The following is a 17,300-nucleotide window of genomic DNA, read 5'->3' as shown; positions in this document are numbered from 1 at the left end:
CAGGGCTTATGTAACTATAAAGAATACCCATCTATAAATTGAATATAAACCAACCAATAAAACCAATAAGTTTTAAATTAAAGGTCTTAATGTGATGTGACAGAAGATAATTGTTTTCCCCATAACTACTGGTAGCATGAATTTGATGAATTTGGTCAGGTTAAAACCAGGTAGTGCAAGACTACATTACCTCATCACTGTTTTTCATCCAAATGACTGTAAACAATTGTTCATATAGCTTATAGTGATATTATGCCTTTACTTGATATAAACACATCATTTACATATTAAGTCTGCTTTGGTTCTTTTCTCATTAGTTCCCTGATTAAAGTAGAATTGCTTGGTGCTAACTCAATTATAAAAACAGACTAAAATTGCAGAGTAGCACTTGGCCGTAGGGAGGTCATTCAGATGATGCACAACATGCTTCTTACTTTTAAATTATTGTTTAAATGAAAATTAAAAATTTTTAAATTCTCACAGAGAGCTCAGAGATACCAGTTTGAGAAATCCCACCAGAGACTATTCTTTAAAAAGCAGGTGACCAGATGATCTCTTCGTAATTTGATGTGCAACCCTATCCCACTCTGTTGCCAGAGAGGAAGAACTGAGCACCACCTCCTGCCAGTAAGAGAAGAAAGTCTCTAAGCAATGTCTATACTCCTCCAAGTTTCCTCCTCTTTCTATCATGTACCCAGGGCTCCTTGGGGCATCTTGAGGTGGCGAGTCCAGCTAGTCTGAGTCCTATCAGAAAAGAGAGAGACTTTAGGGAGATTTGGCTACAATAAACCTGTTCTGATGGTACCAAGTGCCACATGCTAGCCCTAGTGGCCTCAGACTGACAAGGGGCTCTTTCGGGATTCTTTCAGCAACAGCCAAGTCCCAAGACCATGCTCAACTTGAATTCCAAGCCGAAAGGGTCTCAGTTCTCAATGAACAATTCAGGCCCAGGGTGACAGCAGATCCAGAAGCACTGCTTCAGGATCAGTTCAAAATAGATAGGAATTTAGCCTTGTTTCCTATTGTAAGTATGCTTCAAATTATGTTTTGCAAACTGAGGTTTGATGTATTGGTTTCCAAATATGCACAGTGGACACAGCATACTGATATGAAGATGCAAATAGTTTTAAGATGTCTGTTACTGAGGATTGCGTATTAAAGACTTCTTTGAGGACAGCAAAAATGTTGCAATAATCTCTACAGAGAAGCAAAGACAAGAGTCCAGCATGCCAGTGTCTGGCTTAAAATTACCATGAAATAAAGAGCCAATAGCACAGATCTTTACTAGCAGTTCTGAGAATGAAGCCTGGACCCTTAAATAGAGTGACTAACTCAATCTCATGATGACTGAAACCTGATCTTGGCCTCATCAACATTTTACACTAACTCCTGGATAAGCAATCTCTTTAAAGAACCCCCAGTAAGGATAAATAACACCCATCTGGCATTTTCTTTTGCTAGGTGAAAAATGATAAGAGGTAAATGATAAATGACAGTAAGTCTGAAATTAAGGAAGGTCATATCAACAACTTATCATATATAGAATAAAGGTAGCAAACAGTTGGCTGCCACCAGGGCTGTAGGCTTATTTATAAAAAGTTGATCTAAAATGACCATATTTTCTGATTTTCCCTGTATAATCCAGGCTGTTGTACCAGTACAGTTATTAATAGCGCCATTTTCACTCTTGAAAATTTCTCAATTTTACTACAAATTATCTAGTCACCCTAGTCACCCTATCTATGACACCATCCCATGTTATTTTATACTCCACCTCCCCTTCTGATCCTCTTCTCCCTCATCCCCTAGGAATCCCTTATCATCTTCTTTACTCATTGACCATCCTTCCCTGTTTTCCAAGTGTTTCATGCTCCAAAATTACCCCTCTATTCAGTATTCACTCCCATGTAACCCAAATTCATTCAACTCAAATGATCCTGGGAAATGATTAGAAAGCAAGCAATGTGGTTATTACTTGGAAAGGAGTTTGTGCTATCTGTGATTTTACAAATAATTTAGAACTATAGAATGGGGGGACAGTTTTCTAATGCCTCTTGAAAATCTCTGCCATTTGTCAAAGTAGGGTGCAATTGTGTTAATTATGTAATCACTTCTGTCTGAGTTATTTTTGTGACTGCTATTATATATACACTTGTTCAGTTATATAATAGGGATCGCTGACTTGGCACCCTTTATTCTGAAAGTTTGCCAACACAAAAAGAAGTACAAGGAAAGACATTGGAAAGAGATCCAGAGAAGCAGGATTATATTCTTTATTACACATTTCCATATTTTCCAAGTGGCTTGAATTAGGTTTATATTACTTTTCACCATCCGGAAGGAAAAATGAATTTAATAGAGGAGAATAATATGTAAGACAAGAGTAAAGATCACTTAGACCACTACTTATTCTTATCAACAAGAAAATATGAAAGCTAGCTTTGACATTGGATAATTGTCAGCTGGTTACAAACACATGTGTTTATATCACATATAAAATAAAGCTTCTTTCAGTGGTCAAAAAGTTAAAGTGAATCATCACACCAGCAATCCAGCTTTGCAAGAACTGCCTCTCTTTTATTAGTTACCCTTAACTGGCAAGATAAAGCCCCACCCCCCCCACCCCCCCACTGCTTCCCACTGTGTGCCACAGCAAGGTGTTAACCAAGACAGACAGGAATAAGTCTTGTAAAAGCACATTTTTAAGGGGTGCTATTTCTTTGCACCACCTACTTTGAGCACCAGAATTTTTACTGCAATTGTCAGTTGAGGGCTATTCAAATTCCCAAATTCTAAATTATAACAACGCCTAAAGTGTTCTTTTAATGCAGAACAAATTCATTACAAATAACTGACCTAAATATTAAAATACAGTAACCACCTATGCAGATTCCTTCATTAAAATCAACCCCCATTCCCCCCACCCTAAGGAATTACAAGAAGCCTTAGCTAGATATAGCTAGGAAAATTATTTACAATTTGATCCTGTTAAACTCTTCTTCCTTTGTCATCCCAGGCCTGAATTATTTACTGACTTTTTCTTCCCAATAATAATTCATGTTCTATAACAGTAAATGATCTTTCTTGTATGGAAGCTTTAATTATTTCTCACAGAAAATTTTCATCTCTTTTTCTATAATTATTCAATCTCATACTTTAAGCAAGAGTCTTTACCAAACTCTGTTTGCTGTGCTTCTGTTGCTGTGGTTCTGTTGCTGTGGTTATTCCAATTCCTCTTTGACCTCAAATCTACACAAGGGTTAAATTTTAAACAGGATAGTCTCTGTCAGTATACGATTTTTTCATCACCAATTTGCAGGTGGGAGTGGTGGGAGTCATGGAGGGAAATATGTCCTTTTTTTTTTTTAATAGCACAAAGAATAACTTTCATTTTGAATACTAGAAGAAAAATTCCTCTTTGTCATATTTTTACTATGATACTTCCCATAGCATACTACAATACAAGAAAACTCCAAGCTAGGGTCTAGGTTTACTGTTTTAACCATTTCGTGTCCACAGGTCCATAACAGGTCAGTTACCACAGAGTCTTGAATTCTGATAAACCATAGAGGAATGAGACATTTGAGTAACAGCTGAGGTCACCCAAGATTTAGGGTTCAGAGGATGAAAATGGCTGCTGCTGGTGGAGGCATGCATATAGCTGTCAAGAATATAAGAAAAAGAATGTTGAGAGAGTGAATAGTGTTGGAATATGTAGTTCTAGAATACTTGCCAGCAACATGATTAAAGGAAAACATAATATAGGAGAACCATTTTTTAATAAGAGAAATGAGTAGTTGTCTTAGGCACTTAGAACAGAGGTTATTGAATATTTTTTAAAGAATTATATCTTTCATCTTGCTCCTCACCATGTCTATTGCAAATTATCAGATTCCATCACTCTGTAATAATTAAAATAGCTTTCTTTTATTAAGAAATAACATGCATACAATATAATAGATTTAAATGTACTAATCAAAGTATAGCTCAAGAATTTTTGCATATATGTGTACCCATATGACATGCATATATACATACAAATATGCATATCTTATATCTATGTAACCAAAACCCAGATTATAAAGTCCCCTTCTCAGCCTAGAATTATACAGCAATTAAAAAGTAACTGATTTTAACAGAGAAAATAATTTGAAGATCACTCACACTGATTGTACTAGAAAATGCATTAGTTATGAAGAAGAGACCCCATAAAACAGTGCTTTTAGACAAATTAGTGGTTTTCTATTTCCCTTATGTGAAAAAAGAAAATCCAGATGGAATGAAGGCTCCACAGAACCTAATGTTCTTCCTTCTATGCAGCTACCCCTAGCCATGAGCCATCCTCTTGGCTGTCACAGAGCTCCTGACTCCACCTAGGTGTGGTGACCACATTCCAAGCAGGAAGAAAGGTGAAGGTGAAGAGCAAAGGGCCCGGCCTGCTGAGTCAGGCCCCTATCAATGCTTTCTCAGAAACTCCACCAAATCACTTCTGCCTAAATCTCACTGTTTAAAACTGTGTGGCAAATAGTTTGGGGGGTAGCAAACCCAAAACAAAATTAGATTTTATTAGTAAGAAAGAAAGAGGGGCTGGATACTGGCTAGCCAACAGTCCCAGCCACACCAATGGTCACAAACTCCTCCCATGAATGACCTTTCTTGAAAATGCCACTGTGCTTAGATAAATGCAATCTAAAATCATCCCACAATGGGTAATGAGTTCTGAAGTAAAACTCCTATAATCTCTGCCACAGATATAAAATTAAAACATTTGGAAAAGAAAAGACTGGTGAGGTACTACTTCAAAATATGTTTCCTAGAAAAGCATCATAACATTTCACTATTCTTAAGAAGGAAAATACAGGAAAAATATTAAAGGGTAAAATTAAAAGAATTTGTTTAAGACCACACAAATAACTAAAGAAATTTGGTAACATGGTGTACATTAATTCATTATGGTCCACAAATGGAAGTTTGGCCATTTCCAAATTGTAACTCTTTTCATGATCATTTGGATTATGAGCTTTGATTTAAACTAAGAATGATTTTTTTTTAAAGAAACTGAATGGACTAGCATCTTCAGATGCACAGTCTCTTAACCACAATTATGAATTCCCAAAATTTGGAAACTAAAAACTTTTTTGCAAGTTGCAGTATCTGTTTGGTGACAAAAGCTGACTTGACTGATATGGGGCTACTTATAGTCTTCATTTACCCCCATTTAGTGTGATTGGTCATATATTTTATTATTATATTTGGTTATGGAATGCTGCATCGTATTACTGCTTTAAAATTACGGTGGTTCCCTCTTATCCATGGGGGATACATTCCAAGACCCGTAACGGATGTGCAAAACCTCAAACAGTACCAAACCCTATGTATACTGTTTTTTTCCTACACATAAATACCTTTGATAAAATCTAATTTGTAATTTAGGTACAGTAAGAGATTGACAATAACTAATAGTAAAATTATAACAATATACTATCATAAAAGTTATGCGAATTTTGTGTCTCTCTCAAAACATTTTACTCTACTGTACTCACCCTTCTTGTTGTGGTGATGTGAGCTGATAAAATGCTACATCATGAGATGAAGTGAGGGGCATGATGCCGGCATTGTGACAGAGCATCAGCCAACTATTGACCTTCTTACGACTTGTCAGGAGGAGGATCATCTGGTTCCTGTGGAGGGTTGGCCATGGGTAACTGAAACTGCAAAAAGCAAAACTGTGGATAAGGGGGACTACTATGGTTTAAAACTCTGAATTCCAAACCATGTTTTCCTTCACCTCAGTTTTAAGAGGTAAAGGTCTTAAAAACTGCATTACCTAATTGGTTCACAATTTGATTTGTTTAGAGATTCCTATTACTATCAAAGCTCATTCGAGGAATTACACATCATTGCTTTTAAATATTTTCTAAGTCTTGGAATCTAAGAAATCGAGCACATTTATTTCTGCCCAAGTGTACATAGCATTTTGGTTCAGTAACAAACAGTAAATTCAAAAAGGATAACTGTTTTTATTACTATTGTATTAGTTAAATTCTAGCTTTATAATAATGCTTTGGCTCATTTGTTTAATGTTTATTTATTTTTGAGAGAGAGACAGAGACAGAGTGTAAGCAGGGAAGGGGCAGAGAGAGAGGGAGACACAGAATCTGAAGCAGGCTCCAGGCTCTGAGCTGTCAGCACAGAGCCCAACGTGGGGTTGAACCATGAGACCATGATCTGAGCTGAAGTCGGACACTTAACCAACTGAGCCACCCAGGCACCCCTAGCTCATTTGTTTAAAAAAAAAAAATGTGTTAATTGAGCTTTGTGCAACTGATAAGAAATACAAGGTTTTTTGAATAAAAATATACCAAAATCAAACTTGAAAAGAAGCAGAAAATGAGGCAAATGGTTGCCTGAATTCTTCCTTTTCATTTTACTGGTAATATGTATGATCTTAGATATTTGTTTCTTATTCATATTTATTTATGAACTGAGTCATGGTCAATGGCTATAGTGATGCAGGCAAAATGTAGATTTTTAAAATATAATACCAAAACACTGTGATGCAGCTGTGTAAATTCACAATTTGCATGGAGTTTAGGTTTTTTCCTCCACTTCACCACAGCTTCTCTGGATCTCATCGTCACTAAAACTTCCAAAATCTCAAATTCCAACCTTCTACTCTGGATATAATTCACCTAGTTATGGAACTCCTTTCTGTAGCTTACAAACCTCTGCAGAGACTAATTTCTGACCTCATCTGATGTTATTTTCCCTTTCTCTCAATAGGCTGCACAGACATTGGCCTCATTTTACTTCCTGGAATACTTCAAGCTCCATTCTGCCTCAGGGCATTAGCACATGTTGTAACCTCCTTCTGGTCTGCTATTTCTCATGTATTTTTCAAGTTTGGCTCCTTCTCATCCTTTAAGTCTAGTTTCAATGTCACCTTCTTAGAAACAATTTCTTTTAACACCTTATCTGTGTGTTTCCCTCCCTGTTACTAAGACTGCACTCTATGTCTTTAATAGCACTTACAATTTACAATTACATATTTATTTGCTTGCTTTCTTCTCTGTCTCCCCACTAGACTATGAACTCTTTGAAGGAGATGGTAAACTGTCTCTTGTTCATTAATATATATGTAGCACCAAGCATCACGTCTGGCACATTCCAAGCTCTGAAGAACTATTTGAATAAACAACATGAGAATTATTTATCCTATGTCTTTCAGTAATTTTTTCTAAACATCTCACTCTACATTTTACCTTTGCCCAAGCAAAAGATGTCCAAATCTTGTGTATCATGAATATTGGCTCAAAAACTCTGAAGAAAATTCTCCCATAAGAAAATATATAATTAGAGGGGCGCCTGGGTGGCACAGTCGGTTAAGCGTCCGACTTCAGCCAGGTCACGATCTCGCGGTCCTGGAGTTCGAGCCCCGCGTCAGGCTCTGGGCTGATGGCTCAGAGCCTGGAGCCTGTTTCCGATTCTGTGTCTCCCTCTCTCTCTGCCCCTCCCCCATTCATGCTCTGTCTCTCTCTGTCCCAAAAATAAATAAACGTTGAAAAAAAAATTAAAAAAAAAATATATATAATTAGAAATATTAGAAGATGCTAATTTATAGATAATAAAGTATATACACACATGCACATCTACATATGTATATATGAATGTACATATATAATTATATATGTGGATGTATATGCATATAAAGGAGTGGTGGAAAGGATGGGAGAGAAAAGAACTGGACTAGGATCGTGGAGAGACAAAAGGACACAGTGAAAACAGTCTCTAGAAAATTTTTTCTATTGGAAAGAAAAGTGCTTAAAAATTACTCAAGAATTTTAGTCTACTCTGTTCATTAGACAGCTTTTTAAGGATGTTTTCCTGATTATAATCAAAAAAATACCACAGAATTTTACTCTCATCAGGTCACTACTGATGAGATTACAAAATAGTCTCTTTACCGCAGTTGTTCATTAAATATATTTGCATCCAAGTCTTTTGTCATCTACTCCAGTTGACAGGAGAGCAGGGACAATAGACATAGCCCAGGGAAGGGATCTAGTTAGGTTCTATCTAAACTGGCCGAGGACCCATGCCTGTAGGTGTCTGTCTGGCAAAAGCAAACGAATGCATGGTAAGCCGTACCTCCTGGTTTACCGTGGACAGTCCCTGTTTATTCCAATCATCATATAGTTAATAATATGTCCCCTTTCACTCTCAAGTGTCCTGATTAAAATGATGAATTATATAGTCACCTTAGCTATAGCTCCTTAAGAATGTTACCTATTAAATGCCAGGCAGGGAAAGGGATGCCAGACCAACAGGTCTGCACAGGGGGAAAGGGATCCTGAAGAACTAGGCAATTCCTCACCCCTTTTCTTCATCCGGTTCCTTTAAACATTGCTCTATCCTTGGCTCATTAGAAGTTTAGCTGGCGAAGAATTTTGAATGTGTTCAATTAACAAATATGCAGTATTAGACACATTTCGATATTTGCTGGCGTTTTGACTTTACATTTACAATCATCATGTTGCATTCATTTTGTATTAATTTTTTTTTAAGTCTCAGACTTCATTTTTATTTAAAAGCCCAATTGGAACCACCAAATACCTGACTCAGCTCACAACTAGAGACAGAGCATCAAATTTCCCAGCCCACTTAATTTGAAAGCTTGCCAAGATAGGTGAAAGACCTTATAAATATGTAAAGCAGGAAGTTCAAATTACAGTCAAGTAAATCTCTAGTGATTGATGTTCTTTTCAAAACAATTAAAAAAAAAAAAACTCATAAAAGCAGCACATTTCTAAGACCCCCTTACCAGAGGTTTCACCGGAGTTCAGACTGGACAATGTACTTTTAGTACTCTATTTATTTTGGATTTTTACCACTTCCTGGAGGCCGGGAGGAGGCACAGTGGGAGGATCCAAAAAAACTCAGTACCACAGCCATTTTGTTTGTAAGGCAGAGTGGTAGAATTCTGTCAGCCAGTAAAGGTTTTTGAAACAGAATTTTTAAGGAGGAAAAAAAAAAGTATGTCTATTGTTTTAAATTTAACCACTAAAATCGTTTTATTTTTATTCTTTGCACAAATGGTAGTTATTGCAGCTAACGAGTTCTATTTTTACAAGGAATTAAATCTCTGAGCTACAGGAGTCGTGAATTTTGTTCAAGGAGGACTGCCTTCTTTAGGTACCTATGATGTCAAATCAACAATGTTTTGATGGAAATAGTTTTTTTTTTTTAATGGCCATATTTGTATCCAAATTACATATCCACGTTTGCGAAGTGATCAACGATTTGCTTAAGAAATGCATTATATTCCGTTAAAACCCCCATACAGGAAATAAGAGGGTTCCTTAAGACGTTGAAAGGGCATTTTCCTGAGCTTACAGGCAGTCGTGGGTGCTATTGTTTTGCAGTGTCACTTAATAGCGAGCTTAGACTTTTGTCGTTTGGGTGGCTGTGCTTTTAAAAGCCCAGTGTAAAATGGCACACACACTGCATTTTTTTCCGAGCTGCAAGAGGCGGGGGGAGCGGGGGATAGTGCAGACTGTAGGGACACTGCCCTCCTAACCAATCAGAGCACGCCTGCTTGCCATCGCAAAGTTGTTAACCCCAGAGTCTTCTGGCTGCCGCTGCCTCCTCTGCTTTTAATCTTCCGTGGATATTTCTCCGATTTTTTCCAAACGCCCACAGATCCTGGGGGAAGCCACCCTATTCAGCCACTGATCATGGAAGAAAGTATTACTTTTTATTTACCAAATATTTTAAGGATGTTTGAAGATCCATATGCTGCCTGGAGGCTGTTGTTTCTAGGGACACAAGTATCCAGCCTATATTGTTACAATTATTTTTCAAGAACTGGCTTCTTCTTTGCCTACACTAATGGTAAGTTTGTAATTTTTAACATTTATTTCATTAAATCTTTGAATGAGCCACCAGATAAAGAGGATTTTCATTGTGTTTCTTCTAACAAAACCAATCTTTGTATTTTTCTTTAGCTTTGATCTCTGCATATTCCACCTAATCTTGTCTGGTTAATTTTTACTAAAAGAAAGAAAGATAGTTTTTTTGTTTTCATTATTAAAGCTAAATGTTTATAATATAAATTATACTTTAATTACTGTGAACTACAGGAGAACTCAGCTATTTCAAGATGGACTTGTTTTGTGCCAGCAATGTTGGTAATGCCAAATATGTGCATATCCCCTTTATAAAAATTATGTATTACCTAATTTGTCCAGGACTAAATTATCAGCAGGCAAACTATGGATGTAGTTTTTGTTTGTTTGTTTGTTTCTTTCTTTTTTTAACTGGCCTATTGTGGTTTTCTTGATGGATTACTTGGATACAAACTACCGAAAAGCTGCCCTTGGTATAATGAAGGTGGAGATTGACATAACCGGGTTTATATTAAGTTATGGCTGTTACTAAATAGTGGGTCTTTTATTTGCTGATCAGATCTAAACTTGTATTCCATAATATTAATTCTTTGAGGCTCTTCATTAGATAATCTTTGCAGATCTAGCTTGTTTTTCTCCAAAAAGGTATCTTTGGGAGACATTTTGTAATTTTTGGCATTTTTCTAATTTTTTTTCTTTTTGCACACGGTGGGAGATCTTTTTTGTTTTGCATTGATCTGTGTTGGTGGCGCTGTCGTGCTCCTCAACAATTTATGTCAGTTTCACTAAAAGAAAAAAGGAGGAAAAAAAAAGAGGTGGGGCAAGATTTGATCTATTATCTTATCCCTTTATTTCCTTAAAGAAAGTTCAATTTGGTCAGAGGAATTATTCAGTTGTATGACTGAAATGTTTTTTTTGTGTGTGTGCACTGTGAACTGTGGGTGAGAGCAGACATGTCGTCACAACCAGTCCAGGGAGCATCAGAGACAAGCATGCAGTTTGCAGTTGTGTTTTATCTGATCTGATTATCTCTAGATCAGAATTTTTCAGTAATAAGCTGTTGGTTTACCCTCTCTTTCCTCAGTAACATTTCGCATTTTCTTTATATCACAATACCATATGTATTCATGTCTTTTCAATGTAACAAAACATTTGAGTTTTAGTTCACTCGATGTTGTAAAAGTTTAATTTCGTTTTGAACCTAGGGATTTCTTAAATAACTATTCTAAGTTTCTCCTAGGAATTTTCTACTAGTTTGACATACAATAATGCCTACATTATTATTTTGAAATGATACTTCAATTAGATTTATGTATATTCTTGTTTTGAAAAAAGCAAATATTTTGGAATAACATAATTTTTTGAGAATATGTACACAACTGTTTCTAACTTTAAAAATACTGGTATTCATGTATCTAAATGTAGGTAAATGTTTTTCATCTTTGTTCTTATTGAGAATTATCTGATTAGAGAATATGGGGTTTAGGCCCAAAGCCTCCCAAGAACAAAATGTATACTATGATATGACATAGGTTATACCCGTCTCTGTGGACATTTTAGTTGTTTATGAAGAGTGTAAGTATGTCCTTCATTTACAAAGAAAGTGGGAGGGATCAATAATTGTACCTAAAAACATAATATTTTGCCAAATAAAGTAAAAACAACTGAAATATTACCCTAGACTACCTTACCATATGATTGAATAATTTCTTGAGAGAGTGAAAATTTCTGGACATATTGTCTTTATTCACTTTGAAATATGTAAATGCTCATTTCACTGATCATTTAAAATTCTGAAGTAAAAACATGTGTGAAAATGACTAGGAATAGTATTTCTGATTTTTGTGTCCCTGTAATTTACCTGTATAGGACTCTTTCCTTGAACTTCACAAATAATTATGTATTATGTCTATATTTTGCTTATACAATGCTACAAAAATTTGAAACTGTCCACTGTAACATTTTATTTCTTTATAAAATGTAAATGCCCCCAGCAAGACTAGTTTTGACATTATAGATTATTTATAGAATGAAATACTGCAGGTGTAAATATATTATCTAACCCTCTGGTTATTCTGGAGAGTTTAGTTCTCTGAAGTTGATCTACTGAATAAAATAGACTTCCCAATATGTTTGTTGCTAAAATATTCTGTTATTCAGCTGGTGATATATTTTATTTTAATTTGTAAAAACTAAAAAGGTTTATATATTGTAGCCCCCCTTTTAAAAACAAACTGATGCTATGAAGTCCATATGTAGCTATGCAATGCTCTTTGTTCTCCTATATCATTGACTATTACATCATTGATTATGAAGTAACCATTATAGTTAAATTTTCACTTTTTAAAATCAACCATATTATATTTATATTAAAGATATTCTTTTATGTATGACTCTTATATCACTACGTAGGTAAGGAGGTTTAAATCTAGGAGGCAAAAACAATTTATTATTTTATATTATTCTCCATTTTTAAATCCACCTTGTACCTCATTTTAGCTCTGGATTCTATGGACATTAATTCTTTTTTTAATTGACAACATTTTTGTGGGCATTTAGTTCATGAGTTTGGTGTGATTTAGATTAGAATTATTATAAACTATAATGTTTCTCTCATGAAAAAAAATCTTTATTTATTAAATGAAGTCTAGAGAGAACTCAGTTTTCCATAGTAACAGTTGCCAGATCACGAGCAATGAGAAAATAATTTTTTTAATCCTGAAATGTCATTTTAGTTAATAATTACACATTTATTTCTTTTTTGCATACCATTTTATCAGAGATAGGAGGAAATAACAAAATTGACTATATTAAAATGGCATATCATATTTTTTACCCTGCTCATCCCTCTCATGGAGGGGAGGGGTCAATGAGTAGTGAAATAGCCAAAAACAGTTTGCAGAAAAAAATGAATAAATGATGCCAAAGACACGGAGAATCTGTAAATCAGATTCTAAACAATAAACCTCAGAAAAATGAACTTGAAATTACGGAGTTCAGTCAATAACAGAAATAATCTGAAAATTTTATTAAGACTTAATGTAATGAACCAACACAATGTCCTAATTTACTAACTCATATTCATTAGTATTAATAAAGTTTGAGGAAATTTTCAGGTTAGCCATACCTATTAGGAAAAATGAAATAACAAAAGGAAGAGATATTAAGACAACCTAACATAAAATGCTAAAAATATTAGCCAAAACCAATCTAATATTCCTTGGAATGAACTTCTGGAGAAGAAGGAAATATAGCTAAAAATTTAGCTCTTAGAAAACCAAATTCAATACAGGCCTGAAATCGCACATTTCCAACTCCACCTACTTCTTGTGCATATTGACCTCTGCTGTTTCTTGGACATATCATTATTTTCCATAAGACCATACAGATTCACTACTGTCCTCAGCATTTTTGTGCAAGGAAAGAGAGGGGGAAAGTAACAGACAAAATGGGCATTTGTGGTATAACTTTTTTTTATCTCTCCAAAAAGATTCTTAAATGGAGAGTCTAAAGAGAAAGTAAAACAAAGAAATTATTTGTTTATGAAAAAGATGACAGGGTTGTACTTTATACATGATTTGTTCAACATTTTTAAATTTTATTTTATTTTTAATGTTTATTTTAGAGAGAGAGAGAGAGAGAGAGAGAGCGCTTGTGGTGGAGGGGCAGAGAGAGAGAAGGAGACACAGAATCCCAAGCAGGCTCCAGGCTCTGAGCTGTCAGCACAGAGCCTGACTCAGGGCTTGAACTCATGAACTGTGCGACCATGACCTGAACTGAAGTCAGACACTTAACTGACTGAGCCACCCAGGCACCCCAATTTGTTCAACATTTATTTTTATTTGGGGATTTATTTCTTCTAGATTTTCCTACATATTATGTGCCAGTGTGCTAAGATGCTGGGTATAATATTAAGAAAAGGCATGCATCCCTACTCTCATGGAGTTTATAGTCCAAGAAGGTTCAAAGTTCTAATCTAAGGTGTTAGATACTGGTAGGGTGGGAGAAGTCCCATTTGGGAATAAAGGCCAAATAAGATTTCTGGAGTAAAAAAAAATTTTTTTGAATTTAAATATGTTCTTATGGGGATTTAACAAGTGTCCTTCTATTGAAGAATCATTATTTGGGCACCAAATATTCACACATTGAGGGGAAAATAGCCCTTAGATTTTAGATACCGCCCAAATAGATGCTATATAAATAGACAGTTAACTAATCCAAATTTCTCTTGCAAAGTGAGAAATAAAACATAAACTTATTTTCTTGAAAAGAGAGATGGAGAAGATCACTCTGGTAGTACGAATTTGGGGTGTGTCCTTGTGAGGTCCATTTAATGAAAACTTTTAAATGTGGTAGAGCCCGATTTTGTGCATTTTGTACATTTTATTCACATTGTCATGAAATAAATGCTGAATTTAATATAAACTGTGAAATGAAGCAGGGAGATACAATTACAGTGTTAAAGGATTATATCAAAATTAAAATATTTATTTTTATTTTAAAATCTGTAATAGTTTTAGTGGTATATATAACAGAAACTTTTTAAATAAAAACAAATATTTTAATCTACAAAAGTAACATAATTACACATTTGGCTAATAGTTAATTAGTTAAGCACATCAGATATGGAGCAGGAAATTAAGACCACTGTTATGGGGTACCTGGGTGGCTCAGTCGGTTAAGCGCCTAACTCTTGACTTCGGCTCAGGTCATGATCTTGTGGTTCATGAGACTGAGCCCCACATGGGACTCTGCAGTGACAGTGTGGAGCCTACTTGGGATTCTCTCCCTCTCTCTCTCTGCTCCTCCTCCTCTCTCTCTCTCAAAATAATTAAATAAAATGTAAAAAAAAAAAGTTGTTTAGAAAAAGACTGTTGTTATATGCAGATGATATTGAGCAGAAGGCTCTTCATTAAGGATTCTCTATATATGGTTTCAGATGACCTCAAGAATAAAGTAATAAAATTTTTTTGCTATAGAGCCAATTAATCCACACTAGCTAGATGTATTATGCCATTTGGTTTGCTTTTGTACTAACATAGAACCTTACTGACAGTGGCATAAAAAATATGGACATTTATTATTTCAACTAAATCATTAACAGGAAGCAAGCCTGTTCTAGGTTTGGTTCAATAGCTTAACAATGTTACCAAGCTCCTTAGCAGTTTACATTTTTTTATATTGCCACAATGTCAGCAATGTCTTTCCTCATAGGCACATTATGACTGCTGCAGCTCCAAGCATCATAGCCTGATATTACAATTTCCAAAGGGAAGAGAGTTTCTCTTAATGCATCTTTTTATAAGGGAAAAAATTCTTTCCCAGAGGCTCACAGCACCATGCTTCTTACAGCTCATTGACTAGGTTTGTAGGATGTGTTCATACCTTACCCAGTCATGATAAAGAGATGAAATTTCTCATGATTGGTTTGGCTAGGCAAGAGCTCTTAAAAGAATGAATACCTTCTCAGTATCCAGTGCTCAATATGGTTAGCTTCTATTTGCTTTGTATCAATTTTAACTGCTTTGTGTGAACTTCTTGAATGATAAAACTTAATATCTGTTTTCACAGAGACCAGACTGGGCACAAAGGCAGCTAATTAAAACACACACACACACACACACACACACACACACACACGCTGAAAACAAACATTTAATCAGAGCCTACTTTGCTCCAGCTTCTATCTAAATTCTACTTTTTTGTTATATCCTTAAATTCTCACACAAACTTTGGAAATAGGACAGTTGTTATTGGACAATTGTTATACCCATTTTCCAGAAGAAGAACCCGAGGCTTAGAGATTTGGCTCAGGTTACCTAGTAAATGAAAAAGCTGGAGTTTGAACCTGGGAAGTTTGAAATCAGAGGCTGTGTACTTACCTATTCTTCTATACTATCACATTAGACATTTGTAAAATTTATGTTATGTAAATGGACATCTTTTAAAAGCACTATATGATGTCACTGTTTAAATAAATCTAGTAACATTTTTGTTAAAACAGTAATTGGCCACCTAACTTACCAGCTGTGTATATATCTGATTTTTGTACGTTGAGTTTGCTGAAGGCACACTTGTACCACATCTTGTCTCTTCAGGAATATCTCATGAAATTCTGTCAGAAGTTGGGTTTTTATAGGGAAGAAAAAGATCAAAGCCTAGAGATTCCGTGAGGCTTAGTTGAATTGGGTAAATACATCATTCATAGCACTATGTCCCAATAGAATTTTGGCATCTGTTTCACAGCTTCCAAGTTCAGTTTTATGTACAGAATGTTTCAGTCTTAGCCACGTTGGGGATGTATGGAAGTTCACCCCCTGGGATATTTTGGGGGGATTCACTGTACTCTAGATCAGTGCATCTCAAACTTTAGTGTGCCCAGAATCACTGAAAACACAGATTGCTAGACCCCACACCTAGGGTTCTTGACTCGATTGGTGGAGGTGGAGCCTGAGAAGCTATATTTTTGGCAACCTCCCAGATGCTGCTGGTGCTGCTGATGCTGTTGGTCCCCAGGGACCACCCTTCGAGACCCTGCTCTAGAGAGTTGGATGGTACCTGCCATGATAAATAGTTTGCCTTTGAAATATGCCAAACTTAAGAGGATGTCATTTAATATTTGGCCAATACATGAATAAACACACATTGAAATATTCAATAGGGTTGTCAGGATAGCCTCACTGAAAGGGTGAGAATTGAGCAATGACCTAAAGGGAGGAGTCTTCTTATGCCTCAGCATGAATATCACATTTCAGATTTATTTGCCAACAAATCATATATGTGTGTATTTTTAGCCTTTTTTAAGTAGCAATCTACAATTTACAAATTATTTTTAAAAGTAGGTAAAAATAGAACTTAGTTGTGCTCAATAGCAACTTACATCTGAGAAAGACTTCTATATCCATGGCATTTTTCTGTTTTTTCTCAAGATTTTATCCCACCAGCCATTAATGCCCCACATCCATTAATAGGACATGGTTTCGATGAGACTGAGAAAGAGGCTGCCATGCCAATGACCTATATTTAGCTTTGAAACTCAGGCTGCTGCCCCAATCCACTGGAAACTCTCCAACCTCCAAGACAAAGGTCACAACCTCTAGTTGAAAAACACTATCACATGCCAAGGAGCAAAGAGGACCTTTGCAAAGAGTTTAATTGCTCCAGTGCTTTGACACTTAAGAAATTTTTATTTCTGAAGGCCTTTGTTCATTTTTCATTAAAATAGAAAGTCCAAGAAACAAACTGCCAACATAAATGAGTAAAAGGCAGATTCAATGTCCTTAACATTCCCAGAAGCCGATGTAAACTTTGAGCTATCCTTTCAAACCACTAGAGGCTTCATCAGGAAGCTAATGTGAAGTACCCTGAAGAGACAAGAGTAGTAAGGGTGGACTG

The 17,300-nt window shown here is 35.6% G+C and overlaps 1 protein-coding gene across 1 annotated transcript in view; it reads left to right on the top strand.

The window, feature by feature from the left end:
• The first annotated feature begins 9,679 nt into the window (after positions 1-9,679).
• Positions 9,680-17,300, top strand: part of EPC1 (enhancer of polycomb homolog 1) — a 91,427-nt gene continuing 83,806 nt past the window's right edge. The window contains exon 1 of the mRNA XM_047064861.1: positions 9,680-9,891. Coding sequence (XP_046920817.1) covers positions 9,889-9,891 — 3 coding nt within the window. The 5' untranslated portion in view covers positions 9,680-9,888. The remainder of the gene's footprint in view (positions 9,892-17,300) is intronic.

This window comes from Lynx rufus, unplaced genomic scaffold (genome assembly GCF_022079265.1).
Source record: "Lynx rufus isolate CCGP_SWC_20201006 ecotype Redwood Valley unplaced genomic scaffold, mLynRuf1.p SCAF_7, whole genome shotgun sequence".
Taxonomy (NCBI): Eukaryota; Metazoa; Chordata; class Mammalia; order Carnivora; family Felidae; genus Lynx; species Lynx rufus.
Note: the sequence above shows the minus strand (reverse complement) of the source record. Positions and strands in the feature narration are given on the sequence as shown.